Raw genomic sequence first — 15,056 nt, 5'->3', positions numbered from 1 at the left:
GCACCCAGCTGCAAGCACGCCGCAGCACAGACCTGCCAGCGAACAGGCTCATCTCCATGCCTCTTACACCTTCTGGGTGAGGGGCAGGAGCAGGGGGCCCAGGCTGCCCATGAACACTGAAGGAGCCCAGTGCAGGCTGCTGCTCTCCCCTGTGAAACCTCACCCTCCTCACCGCAGGCCAGGTCCCTCTAAGTTCCCTTTTCCATAAAACAGCCCCATTTGGGCATCAAATTCCCCTCATGGGCATCTTGTCCCCTGCAAAAGCCCACCTTAGGCATCTCAGATGAAAAGACCCCAACAAAAACCTGCCCCTGCATTGCTCTTAAGCCGACTGTAGCCAGGATCTCCTGTGTCACCCCTGAAGCCCCTAGAGAACACCCCTGAAATATACAGGGCATCATTTTTGTGCTGTCGCTGTTTGGGACACCAGAGTCAGTCTGATCAGAGCTGAAGGCTTCCACCGGGGGATGTGCCAAACCCCACTCCGAGTGCTCCAGCGCCTGGCACAGCCACCCCCTCGGGCTGCTGCTGCCCCTGCCCAGCGGGCAAGAGTCCCCCAGCAGCTACCTACATCCTGCGCTGCAATGGGGCTCCCAAGGTCAAAGCAGCATAAAGACGTAAGGCACTGGGCTCCTCACTCACGCCCTTCATCCCAGAGTACCCATGTTTCACCTTTGGTGTTCCCGTTTGATTATTTTCCCTGGCCCTGTTATCCAGCTCTAGACTCTCCTAAGCCCTATCAGTGAGCGCGGAGGATTTGTTTCGTAGCTAACACTGAGATAAACCTGCTCAATCTTCTGGAGGTTGTGTCTCCACAGCGGGGATGGAAGGCAAAAGGCAGAGAGAGGGCTGGAGACTGGGTGTTTGGAACTGCATGTGAGAGTGGAAATAGGGATGGGGACGGTCTGGCAAGGGGCTTCCCTGGCACCAGCCTCTCTGCACAGGGAAACTCAGGCCTCTCCGCAAGGAGATTGCTGCTGATTTATTCCGGGAAACACAGGGCTCTCCAGTGCCCTTGCAGGCAAGCAGGGCTGCACCAGTGACCCCTGGATGGTCAGCATTGCTCCTCAAGGAAACCACCTGCAAACAACCTGCCTGGGCACGCAGGCCCTGAAGGGCTCCCCAGAGCCACGTGGCTGCTGAGGCTCCGAGAGACACCGCCAGCACATCCCTAGCTCCAGGCGGCTGGTTGCTCTGGGGTCAGCGCCTCCTCCCAGTCCAGGTGCGCAGGGGGATGTGTTTGCCGAAGGGGAGGCTGACAATAGGGGGAAATGGGCTGTGCCACGCACCCCGATGACGGTGGCTCATGGCCCCGGCCGCTGCTGCCCGTGGCAGGCGGAAGCGTCCGGCCTTAGTCAGCCCCGGCCGCACGTGGCAGGAACTCTGCTGTTTGTTTTGGTTCCTCGGGAGGGGAGTTCGGCCTCCCCAGGGACCCGCAACCGAAACCTCAGGCACCTGATGGCCCGGCCTGGGGAGAGCAGGGTCTGGCCCCTCTGGGTCACAGGGAGCGGGGCCGGCCCAGGTCAGACATGAGTTTTGGAGGGGCACAGGATGGGTACCAGGGCTGCCTGAGAGAGATAAAGGCAGGAGACCCTGAGCCTGGGCACAGCTTAAATCCCCCACGGGGGCAGGGACGATGCCACGGAGGAGGAGGTCCCTGAGACTGCCAGAGCCAAGCCCTGGGAAGCCGTGGCCCTCAGCCAGCCAGCGCTCGGGAAACAGGTCGGCGGCTGGCAGACCCAGGGCCACCCCGCTTAATGCTTTGTCTTTCAGCGCAAGCCTAGTTTAGTGCGGAGCCTGAGCCCAGAGCAGGGGACAGAGCTGCCTTCCCACCAGGGCAAAGCTGCGGGCAGGTGGCAAAGTGGTGCCGGCAGTGGATGGGAGGGTTAATGATGACCAGCCATCTCCCAGCCTAGCCATGGGTCAGCTGTGCCCCGTGGAGAGCACACACGGGCCGGGCAGCCCTGTGCAGCAAGGACTGGCCGGGCCACGGGTGTTCACAGGAGAGCACGGCCCTGGAGCAGGGCGAGGCAGCAGAGAGCCGAACCGCAGCCTCGAGCATACGTGGGTGCCTACGGGTAAGCGTCGCGTCAGCAGCCTCCGCAGGGCTGCAGCTACGGCGCCAAAACAACAGCCCCTTGCACACGAGGTGCCGAGAGTCTGGAGCAGGAAGCAGAGACTCAGCACAGCTCACCCCTTGGGCAGAGCCCAAGCTCCGCAAGCCCTGGGTGGGAGCAGAGCCCCCATGCCCCAGAAAGCCTGCGCGAACTTGTCCCCGGAAGTCTCAGAGCGCTGCGCTTGGGAAAGCCCAAACGGGCTGTGACCAGGTGCAGCAGCATGTGTGTGACCCTCCACCACCAACAGAGATGAAACACCCCAGGCCCGCGTGGGGCGGGAGGGATGGGGTACGGCAGCCCCGGGAGGGACGGGACTCTCCCAGCAGGAGTGGGGCAGAGCAGCCCCTCCCTCCAGGGAAGAAAAAAAAAAAAAGAAAAAAAAAAGGGTGACTTTTCCGCCAGAGAACCAAGCATATTCTGCACATCTGTCGTGTTTCATCTCCCCTGGAAAAAGGGCAGCGAGCATCAAACGGAAAGGAGAGGTGCATGGGCACCAGTCGCTCGCTCCTCTGGCGCTGCCCCTCGCCTCCCAGCTCTGCTGGCCCCGCCAGCCGGTGGGCAGGGGCTGCCAGACGCTTTTCTCCCCTGCCAAACTCGAACCCGATCCACGCCCAGCCCAGAGCTTCTGGCTGCTTATCATGTGGATGCAGTTCTTCTGCTTTTAGCTGTCATAATATTGACACAAAGCAAAATAATAGCGATGGCGAGACTCTGCCTGGCTCTGGAAGGCAAACAGGCGAGGAGACGGGGAGCAGCAGGCTCCGCTATTGTGCAGGACGAGGCAGCGGCCTGGGCTGCTTCCAAGCTCTGCTCCCCGGCATCACGCCTGCCGATAAGGGGGGGGGAATGTCGGATGCGGGCGGAGGGGGGACGCAGGCTCCGCAGCACGCTCTCCTCATTGAGGAGCGAACGTGTGCATCGGCAGGGCTTCATCCCGGAGGCTTTCCCAGAATGTGGGCGGAGGAGTGGCTCATCTCTCCCTTTCCCTGAAACCTGGCAGCCGCTGAATAGCTGCCATCACCCGCAGCAGACAATGAGCAAAGCGAGCCCGGGGCCAGCTGCAGCGCCAGGAGTGCCTGAGCGGAGGAACTGTGGGGAGCTGGCCGGTGACCAGGAAGCATCCCAGACTGCTGGTGTCACGGACCCCTCGGTGACCACAAAGCAGCCGGCCCGCGCTTTGTCTCGCCCCAAGGGCCTGGCTTCCTGCAGCCGCGCCAGGTTTGCTCGGGGGCTCCTCTGAAGCCAGCCCGGAGGGATGGGCCCCCGGCATCGCCTCCGCCCGGGCCCAGCCAACCTGCCGTGTACCCTCTGAGTGGGGACAGAGCCACAGCCAACACCGGTGTGGTGCCACGGAGCCTTCTGAGCTGCTTGTGCCTTTGGTGGCAACGAGCAACGCAGACATCTTTTCCAGGTACGAAGGCCCAGCACACTGTTAGCGATGCCGGGGCCGGCACCGCCAGCCCAGCCCCGCACCACGCTCCCTCGTCCCTCGCTGGGGCTTGTTTTTGTGCATGACACACAGTGACTTCCCACACTTCCCTTGCCTCTTCCTGACCAGCCTGGCCTTTGAACCAGCTGTCTCCAGCTGCCTGCATCCCGAGAAGAGACCTGGGGAACTGCCACAGATGAATGAGCCGACGAGTGAGGCTCTACATCCAGGGGAGGCATTTGGACGCCAGCTTCCCATGCCGCTCCCAGGGACCGGGAAGGGTGAGGGGCAGCCCAGCCTGGGCTGCTTCCACAAGCCCTAGAAAAACCCTCCTGCTTCCAAGCCTTGGTCTCTATTTTTAAGGCTCCAAAAAGGAGCGGGGCACAAATGGCAAACTTGCTGGCAGGAGAGCCAGTCCCTGGGCCGGATTCAGAACCGCCTACTCGTTTCCCATAGGGATCGCGGACTCCATCGGTACTGCAAGGGTCTGGCTATGGGCTCAGCCCACCTGCGGGTGCTGCGTTGACGTGAGGATGAGCCAGCAGCTGTTTTCCAGGCAGACACAGGCGCACGTACACACGGGCTGCCAAGGAAGGAGCTGCACCAAATCCTTCGCTAACCTGAGGCGCTGAATCCGTCCTATTACTCCCCAGAGCAAGCCCCGCCGCTGACCAAGTCCCTGGTCACCCAGGTGGTTACAGCAGCCATGCTTTCCCGAGGATGACCAGTTTAGGGGGCCGTTGTTACCAGGGTCATCAGAAAAGACAGCAGAACACATGCCCTGGTACCTGCAGCGTCAGCAGTGAATTTCAAGCACGATAAAACTGCCGATGACTCAGGCAACGTGTGTGTGTGTGCTTCCAGACCCGCAGAGCTGAGCTCTCCAGCTATTCACATACCTGCTTTTGATCACCGGCTGTTTGTTTGGGTTTTTTGTCTTCTTCCCTTGTAAACTCGAGTTTTAAACGTGCATTCAGCACTCCGTTCAGCCCATCACTTCCATCCCCTTCACTTACTAAGTGACCTACTTTCTCCCCCGAGGCGTGCAGAAAACACTGCTTTGCGCTCCCACAGCCCTTCAGCAGATTCACTCCTGCCTCCTTACAGCTCTGCCTCCACATCTGTGGCTGTAAGAGCTTTGGGTTTGACTCGTCCCTTCCATTTTTGTCTCAGGCCTTTGAGGATGGACTTTCCAAAGAGCCATCACGTCACACCAAAGATACCTTTGGTGTATGTTTCTCCTTAGGACCGTGCTTTGCGTTCCCACCGCTCCCAGGCACCATGCCGTTCTTAACTCAGTCACTTGTGCTCAGCAAGTGGCTTAGGCACCCAGCGATGACCCTGCGCTGCTTCTTCCTGTGCTACCTCTCCAGATTTCACAGCGGGTGCCGTGTCGACAGCCTGCCCTGTTGTTCCTGCTGGGCTGTGGCTCTGCCAGCTCTTGCTGGCTGGCTCCTTCCTTTCGCCTGCGCTGAGCATGAGCAGCTCGCTTTGCTTACCCGGGTGTTGCAGACGAGTCCAATTACTAGAGTTCAGCAAACTCTGATTCCCCTCCCTGGCATTTCATCCAGCACACTTATCCGCTGAGAGTTTCTAACGCAAACAGCCTCCCAGCACACGACGTTCCAGTGCTCCCAGGCTCTACCCAGCTGCTGTCCTGCCTTCTCCTCGCTCACACAAGCACTTGAGGGATGACACTCAGCCCCCAGGGATGCAGTATTCGCTGAGTGGAGGGGAAGCAGCATCTCCAGCAGCCATCCCTGACGGTACAGAGCAGGACGCCATGCAGGGCAGGCTGGCAGCCTTCCGAGATGAGCTGGATTTCATCTTCTTTGCAGGCCCAGAAAATGTGCTGCCTTGCTTGGCCGGCCAGCTCAACCCCTGCTCAGCTCTTTTGCCCGCAGCACCAGCACCGTCTGCAGTTGTGTCAGCCTGCTTGCTTGCTCACACATCAGCTCGGAAGCTGCAGCAGCCAACTCTGCCCCAGGGAACCTGGATGGACCTGGGAAGGGAAGGAGGGTGTGCTGTGCAGAGGGCAGCCGCCCATGGCGATGGCAGGAAAGGGGGCTCCTGCTCCTTAACCCCTGGCAGCTGTTGACCAGCAGGAGAGTCTCCTTCCAGCTGCCCAGGGATGCACACCCCCCCCCCCCCAACCACCACATTGCCCCTGCCACAGCAGCCAGCAAGGCAGCGAGATGTTAGCCGAGTACACCAGGACAGCAACACGCGTCTTTCCAGCTGCCTTCCTCACTTGCCCCACGCTCCCTGTGCTGCCCTCGCTGATGCTCCTCTTCCCCAATCACTCCTTTTCGGTCCTCCCGGGCACTCCTTGCCTAGCCCACTGGGTCCTGGCAGCAGCTGATGGCTAATGACAACCAGATGTCTTGTAGCCATGGTCCTTCCGAGCAGCCAGAGCCCGGGGTTTGCCCTGCAGCTCTCTGGAGAGTGGCAGGTTCTGGCTCAGCTCAGCTACACAGGGCTAACAGCTCCCGAAATCCCCATTCAGAGCCTTTCATTCACGAAATACGAGGCGGCAGACCAAGTGCAGGACTCTGCCCCTCAAGGGACACCAGACTGCTGGCCGGCTTTGGCCAGCTGTGGCAGCAGTGCCCGGCGCGAAGTGCTGTAGGGAACAGGGTAGGAATGGCATGAGCAGGGAAAAACCTCTTGCAGCCTGGCAAGGCGCTGAGAAGAAACTGCCCCGCAATAGTTACTGGGACTGGAGCAGGGAATGTAAACAGCCCAGTATCCACAAGGAGGTCATAACCTCAGAGTCCGATTTCCCTTCCTCTTTTCCCTCCTGCCTAATCTCCAAGAGCTGCTCTGTTTACTAGTGAGATAAGTAAACAAACTAAGGCAAGCTCTGAAGCAACGGTTTTTAATTTTTTTTTTTGGCCAATTCACTGCGTGCCCCAGTCCCAGGGTGCACACGTGGGAGCGGTCTCTACACGCCGCAGCAGCCGGCACACAGCAACGCACGGGCAGAGCCAGCGACAGAGGCAGGGAGCTGACGGGCACGGGCAGCCCTCCTCTGCCTTGCCTGCAATGCAGCTGCACGGAGGGGCAAAAAGAAGAACTGTGTTACCCTGCACAAACACGGAGCCGGGCAGGCCTTGCTCCAGGGAGCCTCCAATTTACACCAGATGGAAGAAAACAGACCCCTAAAACTGGGAAGAAAGGGGAGAGAATGCAGCAGGGAGCAAGGATGTGCCAGGTCAGCGGGGCCCAGCACAGCCAAGCCAACAGCAGGGCAAACCCTGTTACCCTCTGCTGACTCTCCAGCAGCAAAGGGCAAGACAAGCTGATTGAGGAGGGAAACTGTGACTTCCAGCCAAGGCAGCAGCACCCCCCCAAGCACATCCAGGCAAATCAGACACACAGCCTTTCACCAGGTGTTCGGGGGATGCGGTGAGCCTCCCTCTCCATGCTGGCAAGCGCGCTGGCTTCCAAGCACACAGGGACACTTGGGGAAGCGAGAGGAGGAGAGAGGTGTGGAAAGACTCTCAGCCTAGCCCAGGCTTTGGGTGGCAAATCACCTGCAATACACCCTCAAGACCCAGCCCACCAGGTGCTGGTATCTTGCTGGGGACCCAACAGTCCCAAGATGGCAGCTGACTGTAGGGCAAGTCCTAAAAGAATCACACAAGCACAAAAAAGATGCGATGAGCACCCAAGGCCCTATGGGGCCCTGCAGGAAGCACGCACTGAAAGCTTCCACCGTGTGCTTTGATTTCTAGTTTACTTTGATTTCCTAATCTAAAACAACAGGACACAGAGCAGAGCCACAGAGTAAAGCAATGCTGCAGTGAGAATACTTCCATGGCTCCTGCCTGCTCCCTGGACACAGAGCTCCAGGAACTAGACACAAAGGAGCTACATTCCTGCCTTATCCAGGGCTGGTTCTGGCTCTGCCAGCAAGAACAATTGGACTGCCAGGAACTGCGCCTTTCCCACCCCATTTGCTTTGGCTCTTTGCATCTAGAACGCCGCGCGGTCCAAAGTAAATCCCTGCCTACGGGCTCTCCCTGCTGCTGGGCACCGACCCGGCTCCCTCCCTCCGGCCCTGCAGTACAGACGCCGCGTTCCCGTGCGCAGGCCCTTCCTGACGCCGGCCCGCAGCCTTCCCCTCCACAGAGGCGTCGACGGCGGCGCGCAGGCCTGGCGCTTCCCCGGGCGGAGGCAGGCCTGCTGCTCCGCCCGCGCCGGCCCCGCGGCCCCGGCCAGCGGGCACCTCCCGAGCTGTGCCAGGCGCCAGGCCCGGCGCCCACCTCAGGGGGCGCCTCCCCGGGGTGGGGGGGCTGCCCACGCCCCCCCCACCCCCGCTCGCCGGGCTCCAGCGCCTTCTCACCCGCACCAGACCTGGCACCGAGGCCCGGCCGCCGACGCCACCCCTGCGTGCCCCGACCCCAGACCGCCACCGTCCCGCAAGCCCCTGCGCGGCCACTGGGGTCAGAGGTCACCGCCCGTCTCCCGGGTTACGAGAAAACCCTTCCCCTCCGCAGCCCACTCTCCAGCCGCACCTCTCATTGGCTGCGCCGCCACCGAGGGGTGGGAGCACTTTGGCAGGTTCCGCCAATGGGGAAGCTGGACGGCGGAAGCGGAAGTGTTGCGTGCAGCCGCGGGACCCAGCCGTACCGGAGCGCCGCCGCCGCCATGCCGGGCGCCGCCGAGCGCGGCTCGGAGCTGTCGGAACAGATCGAAGCCTTCGTGGCCCGGCTGCGGGGCGGCGGGGAGCGACCGCGGTCCGAGGACACGGCGCGGCAGACGCTGTCGCTGCTGCGGAAGATTATCGGGCACGGGCGATGGAGCCGGGCCGGTGAGGGCCGTGGGGCGGCGGCGGCGGCAGGGCCTGGCGGCGGGGGGAGCTGTGGGAGGGCAGGGGCAGGGGCGGGGGCGCCTCGACGCCGTCAGGCCGCGCTGCTGCAAGGCCCGGTGCGCCGGTGGCGGCCCCGGGGTGCGGCAGGAGCAGCGAGGCCGGGATAGCGCCGGTGCTGCGGCCCGGGGGAACCGGGAGCCCCGCTAGCGGCTGCCGGTGGATTTGGGTTCCCGGTACTTGTCCTGCCGCGCCGCAGTCGTTTACAGTCTGCTGGGCTCACGGGCGGCATCACGAGCCTCCTCCACGGTAGCCCCGCTCTTTCCTCAGCGGCGCCAGCCCGAGCGCTGGCGGCCCCAGCAGCGGCTGGGCTCCTCCGTTACCGAGCCCGCTGCCTGCGGGCTTCTGCGAGGTCCGAGTCTGCGCCGGGACCGAGCGATTCACGGCACACGAGACGCTGTGGAACCAACTGCTCTGCCATGGCTTCGTGCTGGCGTCACTGCGCTTGTTCTCGGTGTTGCGTCATTGGTGCCAGCACCAGCCGCTGGCCGTGGGGCGGCCGTGAGGTGGGTGCGTTGGTTTGACACTCACGCGAGTTTGCTCTGGGCAGCAATAACCGAGGCCCTTCCCTCTTCCAGGGGAGCTCATGGATCTGATCCGGACAGAGGGCCAGAGGATGACGGCAGCCCAGCCGTCCGAGACAACCGTGGGCAACATGGTGCGGCGAGTGCTGAAGGTCATTCGGGAAGAGTACGGCAGGTGAAGCACCTCTCTCTTGCTGCCTGTACCCCTCCTAGGAGCCCAGAACAGCCTTCCCACGCAGCCTGTTCTGCTGCTTCTGTGAGACCCCTTTAGTTTCCATCACCCTCTTTGCCCACCTCCCCTGTAGAGGGATTCAGCGAGTTTAACATCAAAGGAAACCTATCGTTTTCAGCATGGCTGATGACATTTCCTCTAGTGAAACTCTGCGTGGCGTATGTGTTGCAGATGCATGAGAAGAGCCTGTGCCCTGACCTCGGGCTGTTCTCTCCTTGCATTCCCAGGAGGCTCCGTCCCACTGGAGCAGTAGCCTTGAGCCTGCTCCTCCTCTGTGGGCTGCACGCGACCTGGGAAGGTGCTTCCTGCCAGAGCTTCAGGTGTCTTTTTGCCAGAAACAGCTAGGGAAGCTCTTTGGCATGGCGTGGTACGCCTCCTGCGTGTGGTTTTCCTTCCTCTGTTCACATCCAGGCATGCTGTGCTGCGGGGACACCACTCAGCCTGGCTGTGCCCCTGCGCTCTCTCCCGAGGCTGAAGGGCTGCTTCTCTCTGCAGGCTTCATGGGCGCAGCGAGGAAAGCGACCAGCAAGAGTCCCTGCACAAACTCCTGACTTCTGGAGGACTGAGCGAGGATTTCAGCACCCCTTACCCTCCGCTCAGAGCTAACGTTATTGAGGCTATAAACGAGCTGCTAATAGAGCTAGGTATGGATGGGTCTGAACTGCCCCATGAGTGGAGCTTCTTATGGGGTGGGGCTGATGCTTCCCCCTCCTCTTTAGGTGGAAAGAAACCAGGAAAGACCTGGGAGGCTTAATCTGAAGGAATTAAGGAACTGAAGTCCTCCTGCTCCCAGGACTTAAACTTAAGTCCTCTTTGGCTTACAGGGAGATGGGTGGAACATTGCGGAGGGAACTGTATGTGGGGGCTACTGGCCTGTGCTCTTGGTCTTCTGGGAAGTTTTGAGTTGAGTCCTCTGAAGATGCGTATCAAAAATATGCCAAGGTTGGATACATTTTTCTTTTTCTGCAATCTAGTGACAGATCAGGCACCCAACTCTTCTTCTGAGGCCCCGGTTGCCCTGCCCCTGGTTTCTGTGTGGTTCTAGTGCTTCTGAGCTGTAAAACCACTGAATTTCTGTCAGTAGTTGTTGTGTGGGCACGGTGCTTATCTGGAGTAGTACTGACACATTCCACTCCACTCCCCTCATGGCAGCTATTTCTGTGCGTAGCAAGGGAGCACGGGGCATTCAAGGGCCAGCTTCCTGGTCCCTCTCCGCTGGTAAAAAGAATGGGGAGAAAAGCTGCTCCTGCTCTACCAGTGCTCATAGCATTGCTTTATTAAAAAACGACCTTGTTGGAGAACAGCCCTAGCAGTATGAGTGTTGTTTTTCCTGGCTGGTTTCCATCCTCAGTTTCCTTCTGTTACAGAGGGCACCACTGATAACATTGCTATGCAGGCACTGGAGCACATCCACTCCAATGAGGTGATCATGACCATTGGCTACTCGCGCACCGTTGAGGCCTTCCTGAAGGAAGCTGCCCGCAAGCGGAAGTTCCAGGTCATCGTGGCGGAGTGTGCACCCTTCTGCCAGGTAAGGCCCAGGCTGGCTGTCCTCTCCAGGCACCGCGTTGTCCCATGTGTTCTTACTGAACTCTGTCTCTGGAGGCAAGCTGAACATTGCAGAAGTTCCTCTGCAGGAGAGAGACTGAAGACAGCTCATTATCCTACCTGTGTCCTTCAGCTGGAGGGCTGTATTTGGGCTCCATGGCTTGGTATTTTTGTGGTTCAGACAAGAATTGAATGCTAATATCTCTACAACTGCAGTGCAGGAGCTACGTCCCAGGGGACCAATTCAATTCTCCCTCTTTTAGGGTCACGAAATGGCTGTCCGACTGTCTAAGGAGAACATTGAAACTACTGTCATGAGTGATGCAGCTATTTTCGCTGTCATGTCTCGAGTCAACAAGGTAAGGAGGGCTTTGCTGGAGGAGGGAGTTCATGGCAGGTTTGGAGCTTAGGCCTCCCAAATGAGCTGCAGGTCCCAGCAGTGATGGATGTGTTTCTTCACTGAGGACTCAAAATTGTAATAATCCCTGTTTACAGCTTGGGTGGAGATTCAATGTGGAACCTCATGTCAGTACGATGGCCAACTGCATGGTGATAGGTTTTTCTGTCTTAGTGGCTAACAGGCAGAACAGTTACAAGAAACCAAGACAGCAAAGCCTTGAAGGATTAACTGCATGTTTTTTAAAGAAGAGGAACAAATCTCAGCATTTCCAAAGGGGAGAAACTCCCCTTGTGTGAAACACAAGGTGGGTGGTGAAGGGAATTACCAAGGTGTGTCTTTTCGAACAGACCTGTTCTGTACTTTTATACTTGGCACCCTAAACTAAAAAAAAAAAAACAAAACAACACAACACAAAAACAAACAAACAAACCAACGCCCAAAAAACAACAAACAAAAAACAAAAACCCCAAAAAACATACCTCTAACATAATAAAATCCAGCCACACCACTTCTTATCTATATATTTTAAGCTGCTTTACACTATTCCCATTTTACAGCAAGGGAAATGTTGCAGCCAGCAGTCAAGTTACTCGTACAAAGCTTACTTTGCAGGCGTGTAGAACAGGGAATACAGCCCAGTTTCTGCTCAGTGTTCCCTGCAGTAGAAGGTACATTTGTCCTCTGAAGTCCCTGTGCTGGCCTCGCCATGCTGGAGTCATGCTCTTGTTAGAGAGGAACATCTCGGTGCAGAGCCAGTGCCAGATGAAACAGATGAGGCATCCAGCTGCCTGCTACAACTCCAGCTGCTGGCTGGCTGTTCTGACACACTTGTCCAGCTCATCCAGTGGAGTCCGAGCCAGGAAGCGTTCCTTCCCCAGTTTACCATGGAACATGCTATCTAATGCTGATTTGCCTTTTAAGGTCATCATTGGTACAAAGACAATCCTGGCCAACGGCGCCCTGATTGCTGTGAGTGGGACTCACACTCTGGCACTGGCAGCTAAACACCACTCCACTCCGCTCATCGTGTGTGCCCCCATGTTCAAGCTGTCACCACAGGTAAGTACAGCAGTTCTTCAGGACTGCCCTGCTCTTCGTAGAGATAGGGGGTGATTTTTTGCTTGTAGAAGCTTAGAGTGGAAAGCACCACCTGTCCCAAGGCGAGGTTGGTAAATGAGCCATCTCCTCCATCTAGCACTGTTACTTCAGATAGGAGATCCTCACCCAAATCTGGCACTCCTCAGGACTTCCTTCAAGCACCCTCTGCTGCAAGTGCTGAGTAAGCACTGCATTGGGTATAAGGATGTAGAACGCTGTCTGCTAGATACTGATGTCACCACACTTAATTTTTTTCAATCACAGCAGATTACAATGTGTATCTGTAGTGCTGAAAGACTCTTGTGTGCTGACAGAGGAGGGGATGCTCTAAACTGTTTCTCACACTCTGTATTTATTCAGTATTGTCAGATGAAGTTGCAGACTGAGATAGTCACTTCTGTGCTCCAGTTCCTTAGGCTTTGCAGAAGGGCAGCCAGGTCATAGAAGGCTCTAAAAGCTCTGACAAAAAACCTTTCACCTGTAGATGTTACAGAGGTTCTAGCCAGGAGCGCTATTGAACAGATGCAGTGTCACCTGGCAAGTCATCTTCCTCTGCTTTAGTTTCTTCCAGCACCCAGGATCTGTTTTATCACTAGGATAATGAGGCAGTCTCTTTTTGTCTGACCTTCCTGTACTCTTTCTCATTCAGTTCCCTAATGAAGAAGATTCCTTCCACAAGTTTGTGTCACCACAGGAAGTGCTGCCATTCACAGAAGGTACTGGTTCTTCTTTATGCAGCCTGGTCAAGCTGGTCCAGGCTTTAATGTTTATAATTTTTTTTTTAACAGTTCACATAAAATTTCAATATAAGACTGTCCTGTAACCTAAGACAGAAAATCCTCTCCTATTGTCTTACACAGGAAAAAAGTGCTGGGAACCATCCTATTTTATATGTAACTTTCTATTACAGAAAGTACAGAAAAATTATTTCCTTTGAACACTATCTTTGCACTTTTGCTTCTGCTCTGAAATAGCCAGTATTTTATTATAGGATTGTGATAATGGTCCCTGGCAGGTGGCAGTTTCTTGTGGGACAGAGCAGATGCCCAGCACCGAGGGCAGCTTCCTTTCCTTCCTACCACTCATGTTAACTTCTTGAAACTTTGTTATGTGATCCACTTGTGGAAACCCAGTATCCCTGCAGTGGGCTTCCCACACAAACACCATCTTTAGAAAGGCGTCAGCTCCAAAGCCCATTTTCAAATAGTAAAGTCTCAGCTCCATTTCTATGTGACAAAGTTCTGAAATGAAGATACGAGGTTTGGCACAGGTTTTCCTCCTCTGAGCTTTTGTTGAAATAATAACTTTGGCAGCATCGTCTTGCATTCTAGTTACGTACTGGCAGGCTTTCTGGCAGTTAGTAAAGCTACTGCAGAGGGGATCTGGGGTTATTCTCAGTAAAAACTACCAAAAGAGAGTACTGCCACTCATCCAAAATTGATGTATTCAACGACATCAGTGAGGAAGTTGGATGTCCCAGTACTGACTTTAGGGTGGCATGTGCATAGCTGTTTTCTTCAGGGGCTCAGGAAAACGTGCAGAAGGCTAAATTTACTTTGAGTTGCTTTGTCTAATACTGCTGCTATTCACTTTACAGGGGAGATCCTGGCAAAGATCAACGTTCACTGCCCAGTGTTTGACTACGTCCCTCCGGAGCTCATTACTCTCTTCATTTCTAACATTGGGGGTAATGCGCCTTCCTACATCTACCGCCTCATGAGTGAGCTCTACCATCCAGATGACTATGAACTCTAATGCCGTGAAGCATGTCACTCTCCAGACTTTTCCTATCTTTCTCTTTAGAAAGATACAATAGCTAATTAAAGCCTACGTTGCAAAGACGGGTTGCTGTGAGGAATCAGTGGGGAATTTGCTCAGCACAATGTCTTTCTACCCAAAAGCAACAGAAGGCAGAGCTCTTGTGCAGTTACTGATCCCTGTGCTGTGTTACAAGCCATGTGGAGCTGCTAACCCACTTTGATTTTGAAACAGCAATGCATGCATATAACTCTCTGGTGCAGCTAAGCTGTTACTTCAAAGGGTGCTGCAATAAAGGCTGTTTACAGTGATCTCCCTGCTAAGCATGTTTTCCATATATAGCTAATTTGTCTTCTTAACTAGCACGAGTTCTACCAGTATAGTGAGTTGCCTGCACCTATGATGCAGCGGCAGGCTTTAAGGTGTGCTTTCACACATGAATGTGATAGAAAGCCATTGGCAATTGTCCTCAACACTGAATTTTTTGGTAGAATTTCTAACAATTTTGGGTGAGTTACGGAAATACAAACCAGCTTTTTTTGTACAATGCTGGAACAGAAATTCCATTCTTGATGAAAGGCAGACCTTCAGAAGTCCCACCTGCTAGCGTGTTCACCTCCCTGTCAAAAGGCAGAGCTCAAGCACCTGTTTCGCTTATTGTCATCTGAGGGTCTTTTCTCTCCTGTATTACTTGAGTGACTGCCATTATTCTTTTTGGGTAGATATCTTGTGTCATTTGGAAAGTTCTTGAGTTTTATGAGGGGTAACATCAAATGTCTTTGAAATCTTGGGGTCTTGCAGGTTGGTCAGATCCTTAGTCCCTTTTATCAGTGTATGGCAATACACTACACCACAGTTCAGTCATGAAATGAGAGGAATTTCCACTCCTTGTTTTGCTTTTGATTCAGCAGATGTCAATATCTATCTAATGTGGTTTTAAGTTGGATGTCTGTGATTAAACAAAGACATCATCTTCTTTTACCATTCTGAAATAAATTCTACTCTTCTACCTTAGACTGAGACACAAAATAGAACTGGAACCTGTAAAAAAAGTCTGCCTATTGTAAAAAGTGCTGG

At 55.8% G+C, this 15,056-nt stretch overlaps 1 protein-coding gene across 1 annotated transcript; it reads left to right on the top strand.

The window, feature by feature from the left end:
* The first annotated feature begins 8,170 nt into the window (after positions 1-8,170).
* On the top strand, positions 8,171-14,290 carry EIF2B2 (eukaryotic translation initiation factor 2B subunit beta). The gene is made up of 8 exons (XM_086750218.1): positions 8,171-8,362; positions 8,998-9,118; positions 9,671-9,819; positions 10,543-10,706; positions 10,987-11,082; positions 12,045-12,182; positions 12,871-12,937; positions 13,819-14,290. Exons 1-8 carry the CDS (start codon positions 8,200-8,202, stop codon positions 13,974-13,976), a joined length of 1,056 nt encoding a protein of 351 aa, XP_086606344.1. The 5' UTR covers positions 8,171-8,199; the 3' UTR covers positions 13,977-14,290.
* The last annotated feature ends 766 nt before the right edge of the window (positions 14,291-15,056 follow it).

This window comes from Chlamydotis macqueenii, chromosome 5, assembly GCF_036417535.1.
Source record: "Chlamydotis macqueenii isolate bChlMac1 chromosome 5, bChlMac1.mat, whole genome shotgun sequence".
NCBI lineage: Eukaryota > Metazoa > Chordata > Aves > Otidiformes > Otididae > Chlamydotis > Chlamydotis macqueenii.
Note: the sequence above shows the minus strand (reverse complement) of the source record. Positions and strands in the feature narration are given on the sequence as shown.

Coding starts and splice junctions, on each gene's coding strand:
- EIF2B2 (XM_086750218.1), top strand. CDS start 8,200: ATGCCGGGCGCCGCCGAGCGCGGCTCGGAGCTGTCGGAACAGATCGAA. Junction 8,363..8,997: donor CGGGCGATGGAGCCGGGCCG/GTGAGGGCCGTG, acceptor TCCCTCTTCCAG/GGGAGCTCATGGATCTGATC. Junction 12,183..12,870: donor TGTTCAAGCTGTCACCACAG/GTAAGTACAGCA, acceptor TTTCTCATTCAG/TTCCCTAATGAAGAAGATTC.